The sequence below is a fragment of the Lepisma saccharinum genome, chromosome 7, assembly GCF_977018435.1.
Source record: "Lepisma saccharinum chromosome 7, izLepSacc3.1, whole genome shotgun sequence".
NCBI classification, from domain to species: Eukaryota; Metazoa; Arthropoda; class Insecta; order Zygentoma; family Lepismatidae; genus Lepisma; species Lepisma saccharinum.
The window spans coordinates 97,548,204-97,570,207 of record NC_139235.1 but is presented as its reverse complement, the minus strand read 5'-3'; the positions used below and the strand labels follow the sequence as shown (position 1 = coordinate 97,570,207).

The following is a 22,004-nucleotide window of genomic DNA, read 5'->3' as shown; positions in this document are numbered from 1 at the left end:
GGAAAACTGGAACAACCTCGAAAAGTCAGGGAATTGGAGAGGTCAAGAAAGGTCAGGGAATTTAGTCTTGATTGACAAACGTTTCTTTGTTGAACTGTGGATGCGATGTGATGCAATGAACCTGCCAGACATTTGATTTTGAAGAAGTCATTATAAGCACCTATAAGGGGTTGGATCTGTCGACCAGAAGGGTGCACCGACATGTCCAACACCATAGTACGGCATGGTGTGGACATTGTGAAGGAATGTTGAAACAAATGATTGTGAAGGAATGTTGAAACAAATGAGGTATTTTATCCAACCTGATTTTTTTGTCGTATGCTGTGGAATGACATTCAATCCACCGAATGTTTAGGCTCCATTGATGCATGTGATTTTTGTCGGATAAATCTGACGAATGAAAAGGTTCTCTCGGACTATTGACCAGGTGAGAGATCATTTCGTCATTCCTCGCCAGGAATGCTTCAAGACTTACTAAAATCTGACTAATATTGAATTGCGACAAAATGTCTCACTATGGCATAAAAATGCATGCATGGCACTCTTATGCATCCAGTTTTTTTGTCTGATGCAGTACAACATTTCGTCTGACAAACTTCCAGGCTCTCAATCCTAAAAACATATCATTTTCGTCAGTAATCAATGTTCCTCTACCAGCTCTACTGATCTTTTACTTTCCGTCTCCTGTTATTGAATTGAACAGGCTGAAGCTTTTTTACGAGAATGGTCCAGAAAGTACATTCCAATTAGCCATAAATTAAAACATAAACTTTAGTAATCATTGACATTTTATTGTCTTAATTACAGTGACCCATAACTTACTTTTCGACATATTCACCATCATTTCTCATATTTGAGGCATGTGTGACTCACTCACGTTATGAATATTAAAAGTATAATATAAAAATATATACACTATGAAATACTTACATTTTGTGAAAAAACAATGTTTCTGGACTCTACTGTTCCCTTCTTCAGGTTTTCGTCTATGCCAGAATGATCATTACATAGCAATCCTTGCCTTAATTGACGCTGCTGTGTAATAATCATTCTGGCATAAACAAAAACCTGAAGAAAGGAACAGTAGGATCCCGAAACGTTGTATTTTCACAAAACAGATACTCATAGCGTATATATTTTTATATTATGCTTTTAATATTAACAATCATTCTTCAGGTATTTGTTGTAGTGCGACACTAAATTTTGTATGCCCATGTCATGTGTCTGCCTCCAAAAATTGGAACCATCTGTAAAGCAGCATTACTGTCAAAACATGTGTCCTGCCAGAAACTGCTTCAGCTGAAGGAAGAGATGAAAGTCGTAGCACGTGAGGTCGGGGCTCCCACTTAAAGTGATGCAAAAGAGCACACTTGCGGTCAGGTGTGTGGGGTCGTGAATGATGGATCTGCCTTCCATGAATTGTCCGCACCATCGTCTTACCATACTGTCACTTATGGCATCCAGTCCTTACACCTCTCACAAGTTCTGGTAGATCTCTGCCAGCATCTGCTTCTGAGCGTACAAGAACCTGATTACAGCACGCAGTCGGTATATGAGAACTGCCATCTTTCTCACAGGGTAGAGCCAAGCTAATTCCTGCCGGCCCCCTTAGCAGAGTGGTGAGCACAGAGTGGGGAATACTCACTGATAGTCTGGGAACATTTTGTCATTTTGGTCAATCACACCTGCAACAAAAGTTAACAAACAAACAGTGATTTTGCAATCAACAGCATTGTTCTATTGCATGTAGTTTCTGAGCCATGTTTTTTGTAATGGTTCCGGGATTTTATGAACACCCTGTATTATTTTGCATATACTTAAATTGGTTATGTCAACTTTTAAGAACATAGATATGACTTCAATTTTAAAATATTTCTGTGGATTTTAAGTGGCTTACCTTTTATTTTTTGTATCTATTTTCCCCCCAGGAAAACCTGTTAACATCCCTGATTATCTGGCCAAAGGTCCCGGAAACATGGAACCAGTGAAGACATTTGTTTGGATGACCCTGGAGGAAAGAGCAAAGCAGTATGTATCAGACCTACAACAGTATATGGATATGAACAAGAAAGAAGAAATGGTGGGCTGCCTGGGTGAGTGTTCTATTTAGACCTGTTAAGTTTTTTTTGTAAATAACGTAAGTACTCTACTATTATTACAGTCCCAAGTTAACAATTCAAGCATGTAGCTCACGATAGCATGATAGCTGTTGACCTATCAACCACACACTGCAGCAAAATCGAGGACTTCATTCCTCACACACCCCACTTTCTACCTACTGACCAAAATTCACAAACTTGGTATTGCTGAAGTCCTAATTCGAACACATGTTTGGTATCTTTGACACTGTTGGAGACGAAGCCGACCGCTTCTAAGGCATCAAGCTATGGACTCCGGCTACGGGGCCGGATGCAAATTCGAGTCTCCTTGGGAAAGTGTAACAACTTTTCTCCTGATTTTGGCCTATGTATGGGACTGGTGGCAACCTTCCATCGTGAGGAAATTGGTGAACTACAGATGAGTAGAATAACGTGGTCACGGAAACATACAACGATGACTGGAGGTTCATTATCCTGACCAAACGTCACACCGTAACTAGTTGAATGATCTTCCACCTCAGCAGGTGGGAGTGAGGCTGGCAGTCGTTAGGTAGGCCCAGGCACCCATGGGTTGTTTACATTATTTATTTATATTACACTCCAAGTATAAGCATCCATCTACTTTATTTTACAATATTCAAAAATTACATTAGAATTTAAAATACATCTTGTGTAAACATGAAATTATTTTTTGACACAATAGTGGTGCAAAATAAATGGAAACTGAATTTTACATAATTTTCTTGTTAATTAGGCTCTCTCTGTGTAACTATCATGTGGCACCACTACTTAAAGCTATTTAGACAGATAATGTAAGAGATTTATATTCCTCTTTATAACATTTATTTAAAATATAGATTCGTACACGCTGGCCCCTGTGGCGGAGTGGTTAGCATATTGTGCTACGACACCAGGGGTCCCAGGTTCGAATCCCGGCCTAGGCATGGATGTTTGTGAGTGTCCATTCATTTATTTTATCACATCATCACTCATCCCCATCTTCGCAAATTAGCCAAAAGTGGCACAAGAAGCGAAGTAAAATAATGCAATTCAATCGATCAATATACGAGGTTTATTTTTTAATTAGGGCCCGTTGTGCGCTCACGTTGGCAACACTGCATGCTTGGCATTTTGGGCATGTGCCTTAGTTACCAACATGCCTTGCATGTAAACAGATGCCATTTGCACTTTGTGAAATGCTTGGTGTGGTTGTGGTGGACAATGGAAGTGGTGCAGTTGAGATATGATCAGTGGTCAGGTTTTTGACCACGAAAATTGTGAAAGGGGCAGACATTTATCGCCAGTTACGTGAGGTGTATGGTGAGAATGGCATTGCTAAAGGCTGTGACATCTTGCTCAATATCGATGTTGTTTGGAACAATCCGTCACAACCCATTATTTATTTTGGAAGTACGTGCTTTTTTTCCCTGGCTATTTCCCTGTAAAGAAATAAATAACACACCCTCCACCAAAGAAAATACTTACAATATATATATATATATATATATATTAAGTTTCTCAACCACGGGTGGCTGCGGTGCTGTAGGGAGAAAACCAAAAGGATCTGACAATCAAAATGGGCACAAGTCAAAACTACTAATCCCAGTTTTACTTTTTTTTTTTTGGTATTAAATAGTGCGTCGCTCCAAGATCTTGCATATACCGCCAGCTGGTCCGGAGTTTTATAGCGGGCTCGTCTAGTCCCACTCCCGACGAACTGACGTGTTTATGAGCAACCAAAAATACAACTCTCCCTTTTTTGTGACCCTTTGCCAAAAAAAAATATATAATAAATCTGCTACGCAAGAAATTATACTGGAAGGGGTGAAGTTATCTTAAACAGCACCCAGCGCTTTGCGTAATTACATGAATAGTAAGGTTAGATATTTTCTCAAAATACTTTTTATTTTTGCTTAACAAGTGCAGAGTATTTGATTTGTTACAACTGTATTAACAATGTGTTCTCATTTAAATAAGTCGTTTCTTACCAGAAAAAACAGTTACCAATTACCCCCCCTTCTTGACAGATTTTCACAAAAACATTTTTTTTACAATGACGATCCACGTCATAGATTCATTTTTACTTTGGATTCCCACTATCTCTTGCATCACTTATGCTACCAAAACTAAGTCCATGATCATTCCCTTCTTTTGACTACATATATACTTTGGAGGAATTAGACCCCGGCGATAGGAAATTATTATCAAAAAAAAAAAATAATAAAAAAAAAAAAAATGAAGTTACGATCTTTTCCCAAAAAATGTTTAAGTAAAAAAAAAGGAAGATGAAAGATTAAAAAAAAAAAATGTCTATTAAGGTAACGCGATAAAACTAAACCAATCTTGTAATAATACTTAACTCCATGTCCGCAAGGTTTCCACGTTCTAGTCAAGGCTCACAGGTGTATCGGAAGATAAGAGCTGAGTCACGCCACTTTGACTCAGCCAGCTATCATGCCGTGGAACACCGTTGCTGGAGTTGCTGTTATCGGAATCGGCCCGGGGAGAACACTTCTGGTTTTCCCAACAAGAAAAAACGTCTGTCCCGAGAAGCTCGATAGGTGGCAGTCTCGTCGGCCCCCATGCGAGTCTCTTTGAAAACAAACGAAGTTTCTCCGCGAACTGACAATCCCACGAATCGGTCTAATTCCTCTATACAGGGTGGGCCGAAAAATGTGGCGAAACGGGATAAACAAGTCCCGATTCACCACAAGGCATAGATGCATAAGTGGGTATGTCTGTTTAAGGCTGGTCGCATGAATGTTCATGACGAACCATGATCAGGATGCCCTTCAATCATAACGGACTCATTGGTGCATGATGTTGAGAGTGCGATATGAGCCAACTGCTGTTTGACAGTGCCAACGCTGTCCAATTTGTTTCCCCAAGCTTCACGTTCTGTTGCTGCATGACAATGCACAGCCACACACTGCAGCTGCCACACAGTCGCTCATTGACTCATTTGGCTGGGAGTGGATGGACCACCCTTCCTACAGTCTGTATCTCACCCCTAGCGATTGTCACCTGTTCCTCCACTTGAAGACTTTCGTTGCTGGGAAGTGATTCAACAGAGCCAATGAAGCCAAACAGATCGTGACGGATTGGCTGTCTGACCTGGTGGCAGATTTCTTTGATGAGGGTCTACAAAAGCTCATCTACCACTACGACAAGTGTCTCAACAACTATGGGAACTACGTTGAGAAGTAGCTGAATGTACATATGAACAGCCACAGAGGTAATTAAATACCTTCCTTTGCATGTTTTAGTTTTATTTCAAAGCAGCCCCTAATTAAAAAATAAACCTCCTAGATTGTTACATGTACATAAAGTGCTATATTGTCAGACACCACAAAGCTACAAATTCTTAGTTTTTAATCTGCATGCATTTCACATAGGTAATGATTTGGAATGTGCTACTAGACTATGAATTTGTATTTTGTGTAATGAGCCACATATTTATGGTGCATAGAAGATCAAGATTTCAGTACAAAAACTAAGCACATATAGCCATAGGTGTAGTTAGGTAGGAGCTAGGGGGCTAAGCCCCCCCAGAACCAGCTATTAGCGCTCCTCCCCCCAAATGCATGTCACATGCATAAAATAATTAAGGAAAGAGAAACTGCACAAAGAAATTAGATAATTGTTATGAAACTTGTGGTGTAGCAGTCACAGATAAGGAAAGAATTTCAAATTATGTCGTGATGCAGAATACAATGAAAGTGCATGTGCCTTTTTACGGGGACCGTATGTTCCAAGACAAGATTTCAAAGAAAATTATCACCGTTATTTATTTTGATCGTAAACATTGTCACATTCAAACAATAGCAGCATTGCAACCAGTATACATAAATGTTGACTTTCAACAATTCAAAGAAGTGAATTTAGTTTGTGTGGATTTGCATTGCGTGGGGGACATTTAAAGATGTACGCCTCTAAATGTCGTGTGAATGTGTCGCGATCCTGTAGAAGCGATTCAGTCGTGCGTAATTGTTTTATCAAGTGGTGATCACTACAGCTCATTGGCGAAATCACTCTTATCCAAGTAATTTGTGTGCGTTGCACTGCATCACCAATATGTATGCAGATGTGCCATGTTTATTTGGATTTTTCATTGCATTCTTATTTGATGTCTGATTTGCAAACAGGCGGTACTGGATTATAATCTGATTTAACAAAACTTAGAATGGCATTGGTTTCTGTTCGATTAGATATTAAGCACAAGGCGCCTGCAGAGGGGGTGGAGATATCTGAAACACTTCATACAATTCAAATTTTAAAATTGTAGCATGAAAACATGGACGAGGGCTGCAGTGAAAGACAGCAGATTAAGTGCCTATGCAAATTCAAATTTTCATAGTGAGAATTCTCTAAACTGAGGAAAAGTATCACCCCACCTTTCCTCCACTTTAAGCACTGCTGCCCTCCCTCCTGAGAAAAGTCTTGTGGGTGGCCTTGATTAAGCAAATATCGGCCAATTATAAGCATGCATTGTATATATTGGTAAAAAAGAAGATCTGCATGTGAGGTTGAAATGAATGGAAACTAATGACAGCCTACTAAATAGTAATCTGGGGGGGCTCTTTGCAAACATTTATAAGATTATTTATGTTGAGGGGAATAAACAACGCTGTTGATAAATGAGTTACTAAATATATATCCGCGAAACTTACTTGAAAATGTTCCCAAGTGGATGGTTGCAGAGGCCACCGAAATTAATAGAACCTTTACAAGTAAGTTTCGTGGATATATCTTTAGTAACTCGCTTACATCTTATATAAGAGTATTTAGATGGCAAACCAACTAAGTTCATCCCCTCTCTCCACTCGAAGTTCATCTTAAAGTTTTCTTCACGAATCTAGTCGCAAGTGGTTCTCGGTTGTTGTAAAATTAGGAAAATGCGAAGTTTTGTTGTATAGAAATTAAGGACATTTAAATTTTTACTATTCCATTATCTATGTAGATTGTGCTTTTAAATGCCTTGCATCATTATAATTTGCTCAGTACCATGAACACAGGATTACCCATTAATATTATCACATATTAAAATTATACCTTCTTTATTCTAAAGAAGAAATGTGTTCTTTAATAAATTTACAACCATCTATAATAGCATATTTATTCCTTTCAACAATTCCATTTCTTTTGGATAAGATGATGTGTGGATCACCTCTATCTCAATGAGAATGCCTGTGATGATTTTTTGTAGTGGATAAAAGCATGAATAAAGTTAGCCCCAGTTACCCCCCTCCCCCTCCAAGCAGAGGGGCAAAACTATGCCTATGCATATAGAAGCATTATATAAAATGGCATTTCAGTGTTAACATGGTAATTATAACCCTAAATTTGATTTTAAAACTACGCTTATTACACAAAATAAAGATTTCCCCTCTAAACGTACATTTATTTAGTTTAGAGTATTAAGTTTATTCCTGTGTAAAGGAGTCCATTTTTGCTTCTCAAATATGTACAGCAGAATTAATCAATTTTCTGTGAGTTGTGTAGCTCACAGGATAATTTAGACTTCGTTAAGTTGCATCAGTGAATAAACTCCAAATTTCATTGTAGATTTGGCACACACAGGAGATGTACTACGTAGAAATTTTCAGCGAAAAATGCAGGTTCGACCAGGACTTGAACCAGGGTCCCTGGCATACTGTGCCATTGCTCTAACCACTGAGCTACTGAGCCGGCCTGGCCTCGCCTGATTCTTTGCTATCTACAATAAATAATATTTCTACGCTGGTAGGAACCAGGCAACGTAGAAGTCTACTGTGTTTCAAAGGCAACAGATCCCATTGTGGTATCTCTGGCAGAGACGATTCCATGCAGGTAAAACAGTGATAGCGAAGAATCAGGCGAGGCCAGGCCGGCTCGGTAGCTCAGTGGATAGAGCAGGGGCACGGTATGCCAGAGACCCAGGTTCGAGTCCTGGTCGAGCCTGCATTTTTTCGCTAAAAATTTCTACGTAGTCCAAATTTCATGTTTAAGAGTTTATTTCGCATTTTGCAGTTCATTATGGATCATTTCATGACAATACATGATATTTCACATTTCGTGTTTCTGTCAAAAACAAAATAGGCATGTTTCTAGTAATAAGCATAGGTTTTAAAATCAAATTTGGGATTTCATTCAGCATTTTAACTCCAAAATAGCTTTGAATCCCAAAAATATGATTAGTTTTTGTACCAATATTTTTTCACCATAAATATGTATATCTAGGTATTAGTATGGATCCCAAAATATGTTCGGGTGCTGTGGGTTAATAACCCGCACACCTTAAACTTCACTATTAAAGAAACATCCACGAAGAATAGCCGGACTGACTCTAAGATGACAACTTTTGGCATGAAAGGGAAAACGAGAATTGGGTGTTGGAATGTGAGAACTTTAAGAGAGAGTGGTAGACTTCAGCAAGCAGTAGCCCAAATGCAGGCCTACAGGTTGGACATATTGGGGATCAGTGAGACAAGATGGAAAGGACTTGGAGAGATGAGAACTAAAGACGGATTTACATTCCTATATTCAGGAAGAGAAGAGGAGGAGCAACATCGGGATGGTGTAGATATTCTCTTGAGTAAAATAGCAAAGAAAAGCTTATTGGAATGGAACCCTGTTTCTGAAAGAATTATAACTGCGAAGTTCAAAGCAAAGGTGAGAAGCATTAAAATAGTACAATGCTATGCCCCAACAGAAGTTTCAGACATAACAGAAAAAAAGGGAATTTTATTCAAAATTGCACCAAGTACTAGTTCATAATAAGAAAGACATATGCATCTTGATGGGAGATATAAATGCAAAAATTGGATCAGATAATGAAGGAATAGAGCATATTATGGGTAGACATGGACTGGGGGAAATGAATGAAAATGGCCAGTTATTTGTTGACCTTTGTGCAGAAAATGACCTGATCATAGGTGGAACTGTTTTTCCCCACAAAGATATCCATAAAGTGACATGGGTATCACCTGATCATGTGACAGAAAATCAAATTGACCATGTTTGCATTACCCGTAAATGGAGAAGATCCCTTCTAGATGTAAGAAATAAAAGAGGAGCTGATATTGGTAGTGATCACCACTTGGTAATTGCAGTCTTTAAACTTCGTATAATGGCAGCATGTAAAAAGTTTTCAAAAATGGGAAAGAAATTTGATTTGAAAAAGTTAAATGATAAAGATACAAGAAATAGATTTGTATTGGAACTTAGGAACAGGTTTGAAGGTTTACAAATGGAGCAAGATGAAGATTTTTTTGTATTGTTGGAATTATAATTTTTTAATTGTTTAAAATATATATATATGTAAGCCTATTGTAATTGGAGCGAAAGCTCTGTTATAGGTGAAATAAATAAATAAATAAATATAGAAGAAAGAGAAGAGGATACAATAGAGAGAAAATGGAAGAAGACCAAAACTAATTTGATAGAAATAAGCGAAAACATTTTAGGATATAGGGAAAGTAATCAGAAAGACTGGATGTCAACGAACACATGGGATAAAATTAAAGCTAGAAAAATGAAGAAGGAAGAATTAAACACTGCAAAAACAAGAACCCAAAAGAGTTCGCTACAAAGACAATATAAAGATCTTGATAGAAAAGTGAAGAAGAGTGCTCGAAATGATAAACACAATTGGATAGAACAACAAGCAAGAGTAGCAGAGAAAGCAGCAAGTAAGGGTGATTTAAAACAACTTTATCAAACAACACGCTTACTATCAAAGCGACAATTTAAGAAAAATATACCAGTCAAGGATAAGAATGGCAGGTTGTTAACGGATAAACAAGAACAAATGAAGAGATGGAAAGAGCACTTTGAAGAGGTATTAAATAGGAACATCAGAGAAAATGACAGAACGAGAGAAATAGAGAGTGAGGCTGAAGAAACTGAAGAGCGTACAGAGATGAGAATTTCAGACCTCCCTCCTTCAATTCAGGAAATCAAACTAGCACTTAAGCAACAAAAGAATGGGAAAGCAGCTGGAATAGACCAAATTCCACCAGAGATTTTGAAGGTAAATGTGAGCTTGATGGCAGAAATATTATATGAAGTGTTCGTGGCAGTTTGGGAAAAAGAGAAAATGCCAGAAGATTGGAAAAGGGGTCTTATATTAAAAATTCCAAAAAAAGGCCATAAGACAAATTGTAATAACTGGAGAGGAATCACGCTGTTATCGGTCCCAAGTAAAATACTAACTAGGGTTATATTAAATCGCATTCAAGATAAAGTAGAAGCCAAGATTAGGAGAGAGCAAGCAGGATTTCGTTCTAGTAGATCCTGCACAGATCAAATCTGTACATTAAGGATTATCATTGAGCAATGTATAGAATGGAATACTAGATTGTATACCATCTTTGTAGATTTTGAGAAATCCTTTGATTCTATAACAAGGGAAATAATGTGGCAAATATTAGAGAAGTTTGGAATACCACATAGGATAATAAGGATAATCCAGGAGTCATATCGACAATACAAGAGTCAAGTTAGTCATGAAGATGTTACAGAACCCTTTGAAACAGAATCTGGAGTGAGGCAGGGATGTATTCTGTCGCCTCTTATTTTTCTTCTCGTAATAGATACAGTAATGAGGGAAACCGTAAAGGGAAAAAGAAGAGGAATGCAATGGGGCCTTATGGATAGATTAGAAGATTTAGATTTTGCCGATGATGTGTGTCTGTTGTCAGAATCTTATAGAGATGCAAAAACTAAATTGGAAGATCTGGTTGCAGAAGCTAAAAAATTCGGACTGACATTAAATAAATCAAACACTGAAACAATGCGAATAAATGCAAGAATTCAAGACTATATTCAACTATAAAATGAAATATTAGAGGATGTAGACAATTTTACTTACTTAGGAAGTGTAGTTGCAACAAATGGAGGAGCAGAACATGATGTAAAACAACGCATCAAGAAAGCAAATGGGGCCTTTGTACAACTTTACCCAATATGGAAAAGTAGGATTATAACTACAGAAACAAAGTTAAAGATTTTTAGAAGTAATGTTAAATCAGTATTGCTGTATGGAACAGAATCCTGGAAAGTCACAACTGAAATCACAAATAGACTACAAGTTTTTATTAATAGATGTCTCAGGAGAATATTAAATGTACACTGGCCAGAAGTAATCACAAATCAAGAACTTTGGATACGAGCATCAGAAGACCAGATTAAAAACCAAATTAAAAGAAGAAAATAGAACTGGATAGGACACACACTAAGGAAAGCAGACAACACAATTGAAAAACAAGCACTTTACTGGAACCCTCAAGGTGCTAGAAAAAGGGGAAGACCCAAAAGTTCATGGAGACGTACTGTTGAAGAAGAAGGAAAACAACAGGGGAAAAGTTGGAAAGAAATGAAGAATATCGCATGCAACAGAGTGAGATGGAGACACTTCGTGGATGCCCTATGTTCCAATAGGAACTGAAGGAATTAAGATGAAGAGATGCAAAATATGTTCATAAAAGCACTTTTACATTCTGGAACAAAATTTAGATTTTTCTCCTGTATTCACATGCTTTTGTTTACCATATTTCCTTTCAGTTTTGTGCAAGATTACATACTAATGTTTATTTATGTTTATTTAACAGATTCAGATGAAATTTTGGAGCTTGTAATGGATAAATCAAGCTGTTTATCTGAGCATCAACTTTTTAGATGCATTGTCAACTGGTGCAAGCACAATAAGGCAAAGGGTGTACTGAAGGAACTTTTGAGGTAATTTACCTTTCCTTTTAACATTTGTTTGTGCGCATGTGTAGACTCTTGCCTGGCTTACAGGCTACTATTGACACTTAAGAAAGCATTTCATAGAACAGTCATGCTTATGGCATGTGTAGAATTTATTTCATGTAGGAAAAGTCTAATATGTTTGTGTTTGTCTTGTGTAGTAGTTCCTCCATTCATATTGGGGGTTAGGCGTAGAGCTGACAACTCTGCACTGTAAAAAGACATGTCAAGAAACAGAAATATAAGGCCATGGATGTTCCCAAGGTAAAATATTCCGGAGGTAAAATAGTCCCCCGTTCGGATCTCCGGGTGGGGACTACTTTGGGAGGTCCCTGGACTAAGGATAAGATCTACGTTAGGAATAAGGATATTAAATTAGGCACCTGGAATGTTCTGAGCCTTTACCGGCCTGGGGCATTTCAGTGTACAGTTAATGAGATAGGGAAGTATAAATTAGATGTAGTAGCTGTCCAGGAAGTTAGGTGGCCAGGAGAAGGGAATTGTAAAACTAAAAATTATACTTTTTTCTATGGTGGTACTGAAAATCATAATTTTGGAACAGGCTTTTTCATAAATAATAGAATTATCTCGGCTCTTAAAACAGTAGAATTTATTAATGATAGGATATCATATGCAGTTTTACAGGGTAGGTGGTGTAAAATTATTTTAATAAACATACATGCACCAACGGAAGCTAAAGATGATAATACTAAAGATGATTTTTATACAGAGTTAGAACAGGTCTTTGATAAATTTTCTCAGTATGATATGAAAATTCTGTTAGGTGACTGTAATGCACAGATTGGCAAAGAAGAGACATTTAAACCCACGATTGGTAAAGAAAGTCTTCATGAATTAAGTAATGATAATGGTATAAGATTGATTACTTTTGCAACCTCAAAGAATTTAATTGTGAAAAGTACCACTTTTAAACATAAAGATATCCATAAATATACCTGGTCTTCTCCAGATGGTAAAACTCATAATCAGATAGATCATATTCTCATTGATAAGAGAAGGCATACTAGTATAATTGACGTTCATACACATAGAGGTGCTGACTGTGCCAGTGACCATTATTTAGTAATTGCTAAATTAAGACAAAGACTCTCAGTGATAAATCATAAGCAACAAAATCTAAAAGTTATAAAATTTGATACAGGAAAGTTTGCTGATGAAAGAATTAAGAAAGATTACCAAATTAAACTGTCAAATAGATTTGATGTTTTGCAGGATTTAAATGATGATGAAAATATAAATGAAACAGACGTAAATAAGAATTGGGAGCACATACGTAATGCAATAGAATCAGCAGCTAAAGAAAGTATAGGATACCATAAACCGAGAAAAAGTAATCCATGGTTTGATAATGAATGTCATAATCTAATAGAAATAAGAAATCAGGCTAGACTTAGGTGGTTAAATAACTCTGATGATACAAATCTAAGCAATTATAATAGAATAAAGCGAGAAGTTAACCGCACGTTTAGAAGTAAAAAAAGAGATTACTTGAAAAGCAAAATTAACGAAATTGAAATAAACAGCAAAAATAAAAATATCAGAGATTTATATAAAGGTGTAAATGAATTTAGAAAGGGGTGGCAACCTAAAGTAAACTTGATAAAAGATAAAGACGGTGATTTTCTAGCTGACCCAAACGATATTCTAAATAGATGGAAGAACTACTTTAATGACCTTTTAAATGTCCATGTAGGAGATAAATCAGAAGTAAATGAAGTACACACAGCAGAACCTTTAGTTCCAGAACCTAACTTGACTGAAGTTAAAGATGCTATTAAAAGGCTAAAGAATAACGAAGCACCTGGCATTGATTTAATACCAGCTGAGTTAATTAAATATGGTGGAAATTCATTAATATGTCAAATTCATAAATTAATTTGTTTAATATGGAATAAAGAAGAAATCCCTCAACAGTGGAAAGAATCCATAATTGTTCCTGTGTTTAAAAAAGGTGATAAAATGAACTGCAGTAATTACCGTGGAATTTCTCTACTCTCAACAACATACAAAATATTGTCTAACATTCTTTTAACAAGACTAACCCCATATGCTAATGAAATTATAGGTGATTATCAATGTGGATTTAAACGTAACAGATCAACTACAGATCAAATTTTTCACATCAGACAGACACTTGAAAAAAAGTGGGAATATAATCAAAATGTCCATCAGCTATTCATTGATTTCAAAAAAGCATATGATTCGGTCAAAAGAGATAAATTATATAATATATTAGAAGAGTTTGGAATACCTAAGAAGCTTGTTAGTATGATAAAAATATGCACCAGTGAAACAGAAAGTAAAATTCGTGTGGGTAATAATGTGTCTGACAAATTTACAATTCATGATGGGTTAAAACAAGGAGATGCATTATCTCCATTGCTCTTTAATTTTGCCTTAGAATATGCTGTAAGGAAGGTAAGAGAAACTAAAGAAGGACTAAAATTAAATGGTGTGACTCAGTTGTTAGCATATGCAGATGATGTAGACTTACTGGGGGATGATGTGAATACAATTAAGAATAATGCTAAAATATTTTTCAAAACTGCTAGAGAGATAGGTTTGGAAGTTAACAAAGAGAAAACTAAATATATGCTTACAGGGCGAAACCAAGTGTTAGGTAATAATCAAAATCTAATTATTGATAACAACTCATTTGAACCAGTTTCCAAATTCAAATACTTAGGAGTAATATTAACAAATGAAAATTCTATTAAAGAGGAAATAAAAAGTAGGCTCAATTCAGGAAATGCATGTTACTTCTCTCTTCATAAACTTTTATGTTCTCGTTTAATATCTAGGAAACTAAAAGTTAAAATATACAAAACAGTAATTTTGCCTGTAGTATTATATGGGTGTGAAACTTGGTCCCTTACATTGAAAGAGGAACATAAATTGAGAGTATTTGAAAATAAGATCCTTAGGAAAATCTTTGGACCTAAAAGGGATGAGGAGACAGGTGAGTGGAGAAGGTTACATAATTTAGAACTACATAATTTGTATTCGTGTCCAGATATTATTAGAATAATTAAATCAAGAAGACTTAGGTGGGCAGGCCATGTGGCACGAATGGGAGAGGAAAGAGGAGTTTATAGGATTCTTGTTGGGAAACCAGATGGTAAGAGACCTGTAGGAAGGCCAAGACGAAGATGAAGGGACAACGTTGAGATGGACCTAAAGGAAATCGCTAGGGATGGGAAAGAGTATATAGATCTTGCTCAAGATAGGGACAGATGGAAGGCCTGTGTTGCTGCAGCCATGAACCTTCGGGTTTAAGAAGGCTAGAGAGTTAGTTAGTTAGTTACCTTTCCTAACCTTGTACTTCAATTCAGTTTTTGCAAGGAAAGGGTGTACATTTACTGTTCTTATTTTAAATCCAACTAATGTTGATATCTTTGTGTACAAGAGGCTAGCTAATGTATGTAATATGTCAAAATAATATAAAGCACCTTGCCATGAAGGCACATTTAGGGGGTGCTGGGGTAGGACCAAACACATTCTCGATCTCTGCCATTTTGGAGGTGATTTGGTCAGCATCATGCTCTGGCTGCCTTTGCCCACCAGGGTCTCCCCCAGGTACCCATTCATTTGCAGCTGGGTGAGTCCCAGAGCTCTGTATGCGGGGACAAAGCTGAAAAAATCCTGACCTTAGATCATCCACCCTGGGAATCGAACGCCTTACTGATTAAACCCCTTCGGATCTAAAAATAAAAATAGCGAATGAGGTGAATGAATTCTAATGGTATTTGTGTCAAAGATAGCAACTTCATATTTGTTACCAAGATTGAGACTTCTGGAGAAGAAGGAAGATAGGAAATATGAAGGTCAAAATGCATTGGAAAATTTAAATCAAAAATATTGAAAGATTATCTGAAAATTTCCAAAGATTTTCAGTTCATCATATCTTTGTTGTAGATGCTATTTGAACTTTGTTCTTCTTTATTGCTTATTTTTATTAGTTACAGTGTCTTAAACCAAACACATGTTTGCTTCACAAACAGGCAAATGGCGCTGAAACCTATTTAAAGTGTTGCATAAGTGATTGGTTTCCACTTACTTTTATTGTTGGTTCTATCACATACTTGACACTGTTTGTGTCTTCTTCAGGTGAGATAACGAGGCTGATGGAACTGACCATCCTAACAGTAGGTCCATCAAAATAATTATCTCACTTGAGGATGACTGTTTGATACAGTGGAGAAATTGTGTCTAAAAGACACATACTTGAGGGGTTACAAATATTTATTGCAAGTAAACTTTTGAACTTTTGTAAATGAAACCAGTCCAGAATGAACGAGAAACTCAAACAGTTTTTTTTAATACCTACAAATGTTCAATGTGTGCACCACGGGTGACACGCCATGCATGGACACGATAGTCTACTTCTTGCCACGCTCGCATCGACATGGGCCTGTGGTTAGTGTCTATTCCTGCGATGATACGCTCTGTTGGGGCTGTGATATCACACGGCATCGGCGAGACGAATACCTTTGATGAAACCCCACAAAAAGAAGTCGCACGGTGTAAGGTCCGGTGATCTTGGGGACCAAAACATTGCGCAAAACACTGTGAGTGATGTGGGTGATTTGAGTGTCGCCTAGCCTAGTCGCCTATGAACTCTCAGCTTAACAAAACATGCACGCACAAACTGTTTGTGTTCCTCGATCGTTCTGGACTGGTTTCATTAACGAAAGTTCAATAGTTTACTTGCAATAAGTTTTTGTAACCCCTCAATTATTTATGAAACACCTGGTATGCTGCACAACTAATAATAAAAGTAAGTGAAAACTGTCACTTTTAGTGGTGAAGAATGGTGCTGCTGAAAGGGTAGATGCAGGCATGTGAACAGTGGGGTTGGGAGTATTGATATGGTTATGGCTGAGATTTTCTTGGAAGCATGTTAACAGCAGCATAGCAGTATAGAATGCCCATATGCATCGATGTATATTAACTTATGTATTTCAGTCCTTTAATTTTGTCCACATTTGTTGTTACTCTATAATTTGTTATTTTGTAGGTATGTAGACTTCTCCAAAATGTCTACCGCTAATCGACTGTGTGCTATGATGGATTTATCTTACTGGGGCAATGAGATTGACACGAGGATTGTGAACAATGCCCTCTATCAGTCAGAAATCCTTTCAGAAAGAGACATTGAATTGCTGGAAGGGAAGGCAAGCCAGTACCATTGGACTCTCTATTATAGGTAGGTTAAGAGATGACTATTGTCGCATTTCTCTTTTACTGTCAATTTATCTGTACCTTGTTCTTGTATGTGTGTATCACTTGCACATTTCAACTTGTTTTTCTATCTGGTTTGAGTGTTGCAACATACAAGCACTGAGCTAGTAACAGTGTTTAAATGGCAGCAACATACAAGTTAACATGACTATTTTTGTGAAGAAGAAGAAAATGACTGACATCATTTGCTGGCAGGTTACTTTTTCTAACCTTAAAAGATAGAAGACACACAAGTAGAAAAATCTTCTGTTACCTTCACCAGGACAAAGGAGATTAGAGGAAGTGGACCACTGCTTGGTGTGATCATCCACCATTTACCCAATCTACCAACACCTCAGCAAAAAATGCTGGGAGAGGGTATATACATCATCCGTGAGTTGAACTCCCTGGCCTGAATAAGGCTACTCATTATCTTTCAAACTCAAAATAATTCCATCCTCTTCCAACTTCTGTCTCCGCCCCCTCATTCCAATTTCTACCCTTCACATTACCCCCCCCCCACACACACACACAAACTGTACCCACTCACACATTTCAACAACCCTAGCAACAGAACCATATTTTTTTGTAACCACTTTATCTTTGCTCTTGACCTGACTGTGATAATTGAAAATATTTCCAGTGTCTGGTGAGTTGTTTCCTATTTTCTTCACATTGCATTCATATAGTTGGTTAATTTACATATTTTTCTCCCATTGTAGATTTAAGAATAAACACAAAGTGTCCAAATCATTGTTGAAAACAAACAACCTTGGCTTCTAGAGTCCTGCATGGGACTACTTTCACTCACTCGTACTCCTTCAAGTCTCCCACTCTCGAGCATACAGCTCTCGTAGTGGAATGATTGGCATATGTTATCTCCACGTGTGAGGTTGCCCCATATTACAGAACCTAATAAACACTGCCAACTTAAAACCCATACAGGGAGGGAAATTATTCAAAGCAATTACAATTCTAAATAATAAGTCTGTACATTAATACTTAAGACCTGATTATGAAATATATGAGAGTAAGCAATATCTACAGACCAAAATGGAACCCCTGTATACACATGCTGACAAACCTGCCTAAACAATAAAATATCACAATGCAACAAATTCCTGTTTATCATTGTTCACTATGAATAAGGATAATCGTATTATGTAAAATAATAAGTTAAATAATAACATACATTCGAACACCATTTTAGTGTGACAATAATCATAGAAAATATATGAAATGTCCACTCAGACAGTTTTAGTCCAAAATTATTTATTTGATTTTCATATATCACTGTATTGGTAAGATAGACTAAACTACATTTTAAGGCGAGGAGGGACAATTTCCCCTAGGTCTTTCTCGCTGGGGCAGCTGCTGATCACTGTTGGCAACTTCGCTCTTTTGGAGCCAGACCTGGCTCTTTCGTGCACTCGTTTGACTGTGAACTGTGACACCCACGCTCTGCCCCACTATGATGTCACCACTGGCTCCGGCCCATAAATACCAACTTTTGCCATGAGTGTACATTTTGCACGTGACGTGATCTTCGTATAGCTATAGGCTGCGCCACCCACCTCTTCTTTCCTCCCCATGTATTTTTATATATAGCGCTGTGGCTAAAATGAAGATGACAATTTTGTTATCCGGGAACCCTTTATTTTCGATTTCATATTAACATCATTGGATTATTGAGATGGGTGATGCCGCCAAATCTAGGCGGTGAAAACTAAGAATAAATTGCCATTACTTTAAAGCTAACGGTAATAGCAACACCCCCACCCCTCTGACAACTAAAATTACCCTAGTAGGCACTTTATGCAGCCTTCGTTAATTTAGCTCCTTGAATGTCCTCTTTAGCTATATTAATTTAGCTCTATTATGCACATCAGGTTTGGCAACACTGCCAGGATGGCTGTAGGAGGCAAGGAGAAATGCACTAGGCTTATGGGACCATTATTTTATTCGTTCTCTCGGGAATATCAAACATCCGATGACGTAGAAAAGTACATGGACGGAAAAAGGACACGTGAACTATGTCATAGTAGTAGGACAAGTCGAAACTCCCATTTGATGAGCCATAACTTGAAGTTGAAGTTTGTGTCCCATAAGGAATACATGGGATTCGGTAAATACTAATTCATCATATTTTTCAAAAATCGTATAAGGCTTAATAATCAACTTAGGAAACCGCTTCCACTTGCCACATGGGGAGAAATTCATACTCTTCATTTCTGGTGGAGATCTTTTTAGTAGCATTGCTCATTCCGACAATATTGGAATAAATGCATGCCTGGTGCGTAATTGTCCCTCTTCGCCTTAACATGGAATTGATGACTGTTTTCATTTAAGTTTAAATTTGTCTGCGTCTCATTTCATGATTCATAGTTAAGAGCCCATTACCACAGTCAATACACTGGGCTTCTAGTGTATACCGCTCGTTTTTGCCTGTTTGAGTGTTATTAGCTCGAGTGAAGAGCTCTTGACAACTATTGGGCACTCGAGTGAAATTCTCTCCCTGCAGCACCCTATAGACTCCATAATAGGCTGCACTATCCCCTCTCCCAAAGAGGCTGGCCACCGTTGTAGTAACAGCAGGGTGTCTACCATTCAACAAAGTCATGAAAGTCAACAAAAACTAAATAAATCAACAAGTAGGTCAAGAAATTATACTTGTGGTCAAGAATTTTTGCTGTCACAATGATTGATTGATTTAGTTTATTTTACTTCATTTTTCTGCCCCTTTGGCTACTCACAAAGATGAGTATGAATGATCATAAGATAAGATGGATGAAGGGACAGTCACAAGCATATAGGGACGACAACATAAGCCCCACATAAGATTATACTGGCTGTGAGTCCAGACACTAGTCTGCCAAATGCAATCCAGAAATGCAGGGTGCATTAATACATACAGCAAGTCTAATTTTCTTCCTATACACAGCTTCCGTTTTCATCTAAACTGCCTTTTGGTAGGGGTTTTTCATTAAATAAATATTTATTAATTGCTAATTTCCAACTTTAGGGTTCAAATAAATAAAGATTAAGAAAAAGTAAAATAATTTTGTATTTGTTATTTTGGTAGACACTCTGAATAGGAGTAAATTAGTGTTTAAGCATAATAACTACACCAAACCAAATCTCATATTTCTAGGTCAATGGTTGGAGATACATTGTCATGGGTGGTTCTTAATGATGTTCTAGCAACACCATTGTTTAAACTTCTGGTGTTCAAAATGGACATTGGTGGAGAAGACTGGGTTGTAGCCTTGAGTATCTCTCAGAGGTTGAGGGTAAGTGCGGTGAATATATGCAGAGCTTAATTTAAATGCCAAACTTACAAAACCATTTCTAAGATGATTCAATATACATTTTTGTAATAAACAACTTTACAAACAATGGAATGTTGACATCGAAATACGGTTAACACAATTCAAATATTATCCACACTTAGTAAGTTATTGTTGTGTTTGTGTACTGGGAGTGTTGTGAAAGAATTGACTAAGATTTTTAAAAGAGAGAATGACAATAAAGAATGACTGTTTCGTAATAAGAATCAGATATGGACAGATTAATTTCAGGTACATCTGTAGGTTGTTTTTTTTCCATCATTGAAGGTGGGAAGTGGTAGTGGCCAGCAAGGCAATTTTTTGCTCAAAGCTCTTCTTCAATTTGAAATTATTGTGTTTCTGTATCAATCTCTACTAGTCTTGCTTGTAATTATCAGTACTTTATAATAATTAATGCAAAATACTATAACTGATATACAATTGTATGTCAAATATATAATCTTAGGGTGACATTAATTTCCCAGGGTGGGGCAGGGGGGCGGGGTTTGAGTATGACCTTTCATTTCTCCCACTCTCCAGAGGCCAGAGGGTCATGATTAATGTGTAAATAGTTATCATGAGCAAATAATAGCATATTTGTTCGACAATAAAAATAAAAATTGTCCCACTGTGGTATTTACATAAATAGTTACTGTATTTATGCAAATGAAAACTATAATCTGCAAATTAATGCACATTCTTGCCATTGCCCTTATGACTGTAAAGACATAATTCACATGTTTTTCTAAAACAAATTTTGTATACGAGGTTTTTTTTCTGTCAATAGTGCATCTTTCTTAAGAATATGTCATAGATAACAAACAGCATGAAATATATATTTTGCTTGAGTAGATACTGTCAAAAAGATTAAACTTACAATGTTTCAAATTCTTTTTTTTTTTTAAGTACACTTTTATGCACAAATAGGTTGATCAGGACTGTACCTACAGTGTAGAGCAGTACCCGAAACACTATATGCCTGACATTACCATCAGGGAGGCACTATTTCAAATTCTAGACCAAAGTACTGTTACGGGCATGTGTCTTTGCATTATTTCCAGTCCTACACAGCAGTCTTCTCATGTTATAGAAGAAATCTATTTACTTCTTTGATGTTACCTCCATGTACAAGTTATTGACTGAAGCTATATTTTTCATTGTCAAAGCTTATCAGTACATTTTACTGCATTGTGAAAGTTTTATGTCTGTTTCACATTGCTTCTGTTGGACAATACCAAAAGAAGACAGGTAATTAAGTAGATATAATGTAAAATCTAGTGTATACATCATTTGTCATCATCATCTTGAAAGTAGACTATTCGTATCAACCTAGGGCTGTGCCTATAACATTTACTCATGCTGATACTCTTACCGATTCCCACCGATACCGATACTTGAAACTTGAAATAATTAAAATTTGTTCAAAATATTGATCATTTTTGGTGTGTAAATATTCTTCTTCAATTGCATGCATGAATTCTCCAAGAAACTTGTTTTAGAATATCCAAGAATTACATCAGAATATTAAAATAGATATTACGTAGTCACAAAATACAGTATTTGTGAAAAAGAAAAGAAAGTTTGAATTTTGCATAATTTCCAGGATAAT

The 22,004-nt window shown here is 36.8% G+C and overlaps 1 protein-coding gene across 2 annotated transcripts in view; it reads left to right on the top strand.

The window, feature by feature from the left end:
* Positions 1-22,004, top strand: part of LOC145990057 (uncharacterized) — a 130,958-nt gene that overhangs the window by 54,207 nt on the left and 54,747 nt on the right. For both annotated transcript variants that reach the window (XM_083125708.1, XM_083125707.1), the window contains exons 8-11: positions 1,929-2,093; positions 11,690-11,816; positions 16,867-17,055; positions 20,221-20,359. In XM_083125708.1, coding sequence (XP_082981834.1) covers positions 1,929-2,093; positions 11,690-11,816; positions 16,867-17,055; positions 20,221-20,359 — 620 coding nt within the window. The remainder of the gene's footprint in view (positions 1-1,928; positions 2,094-11,689; positions 11,817-16,866; positions 17,056-20,220; positions 20,360-22,004) is intronic.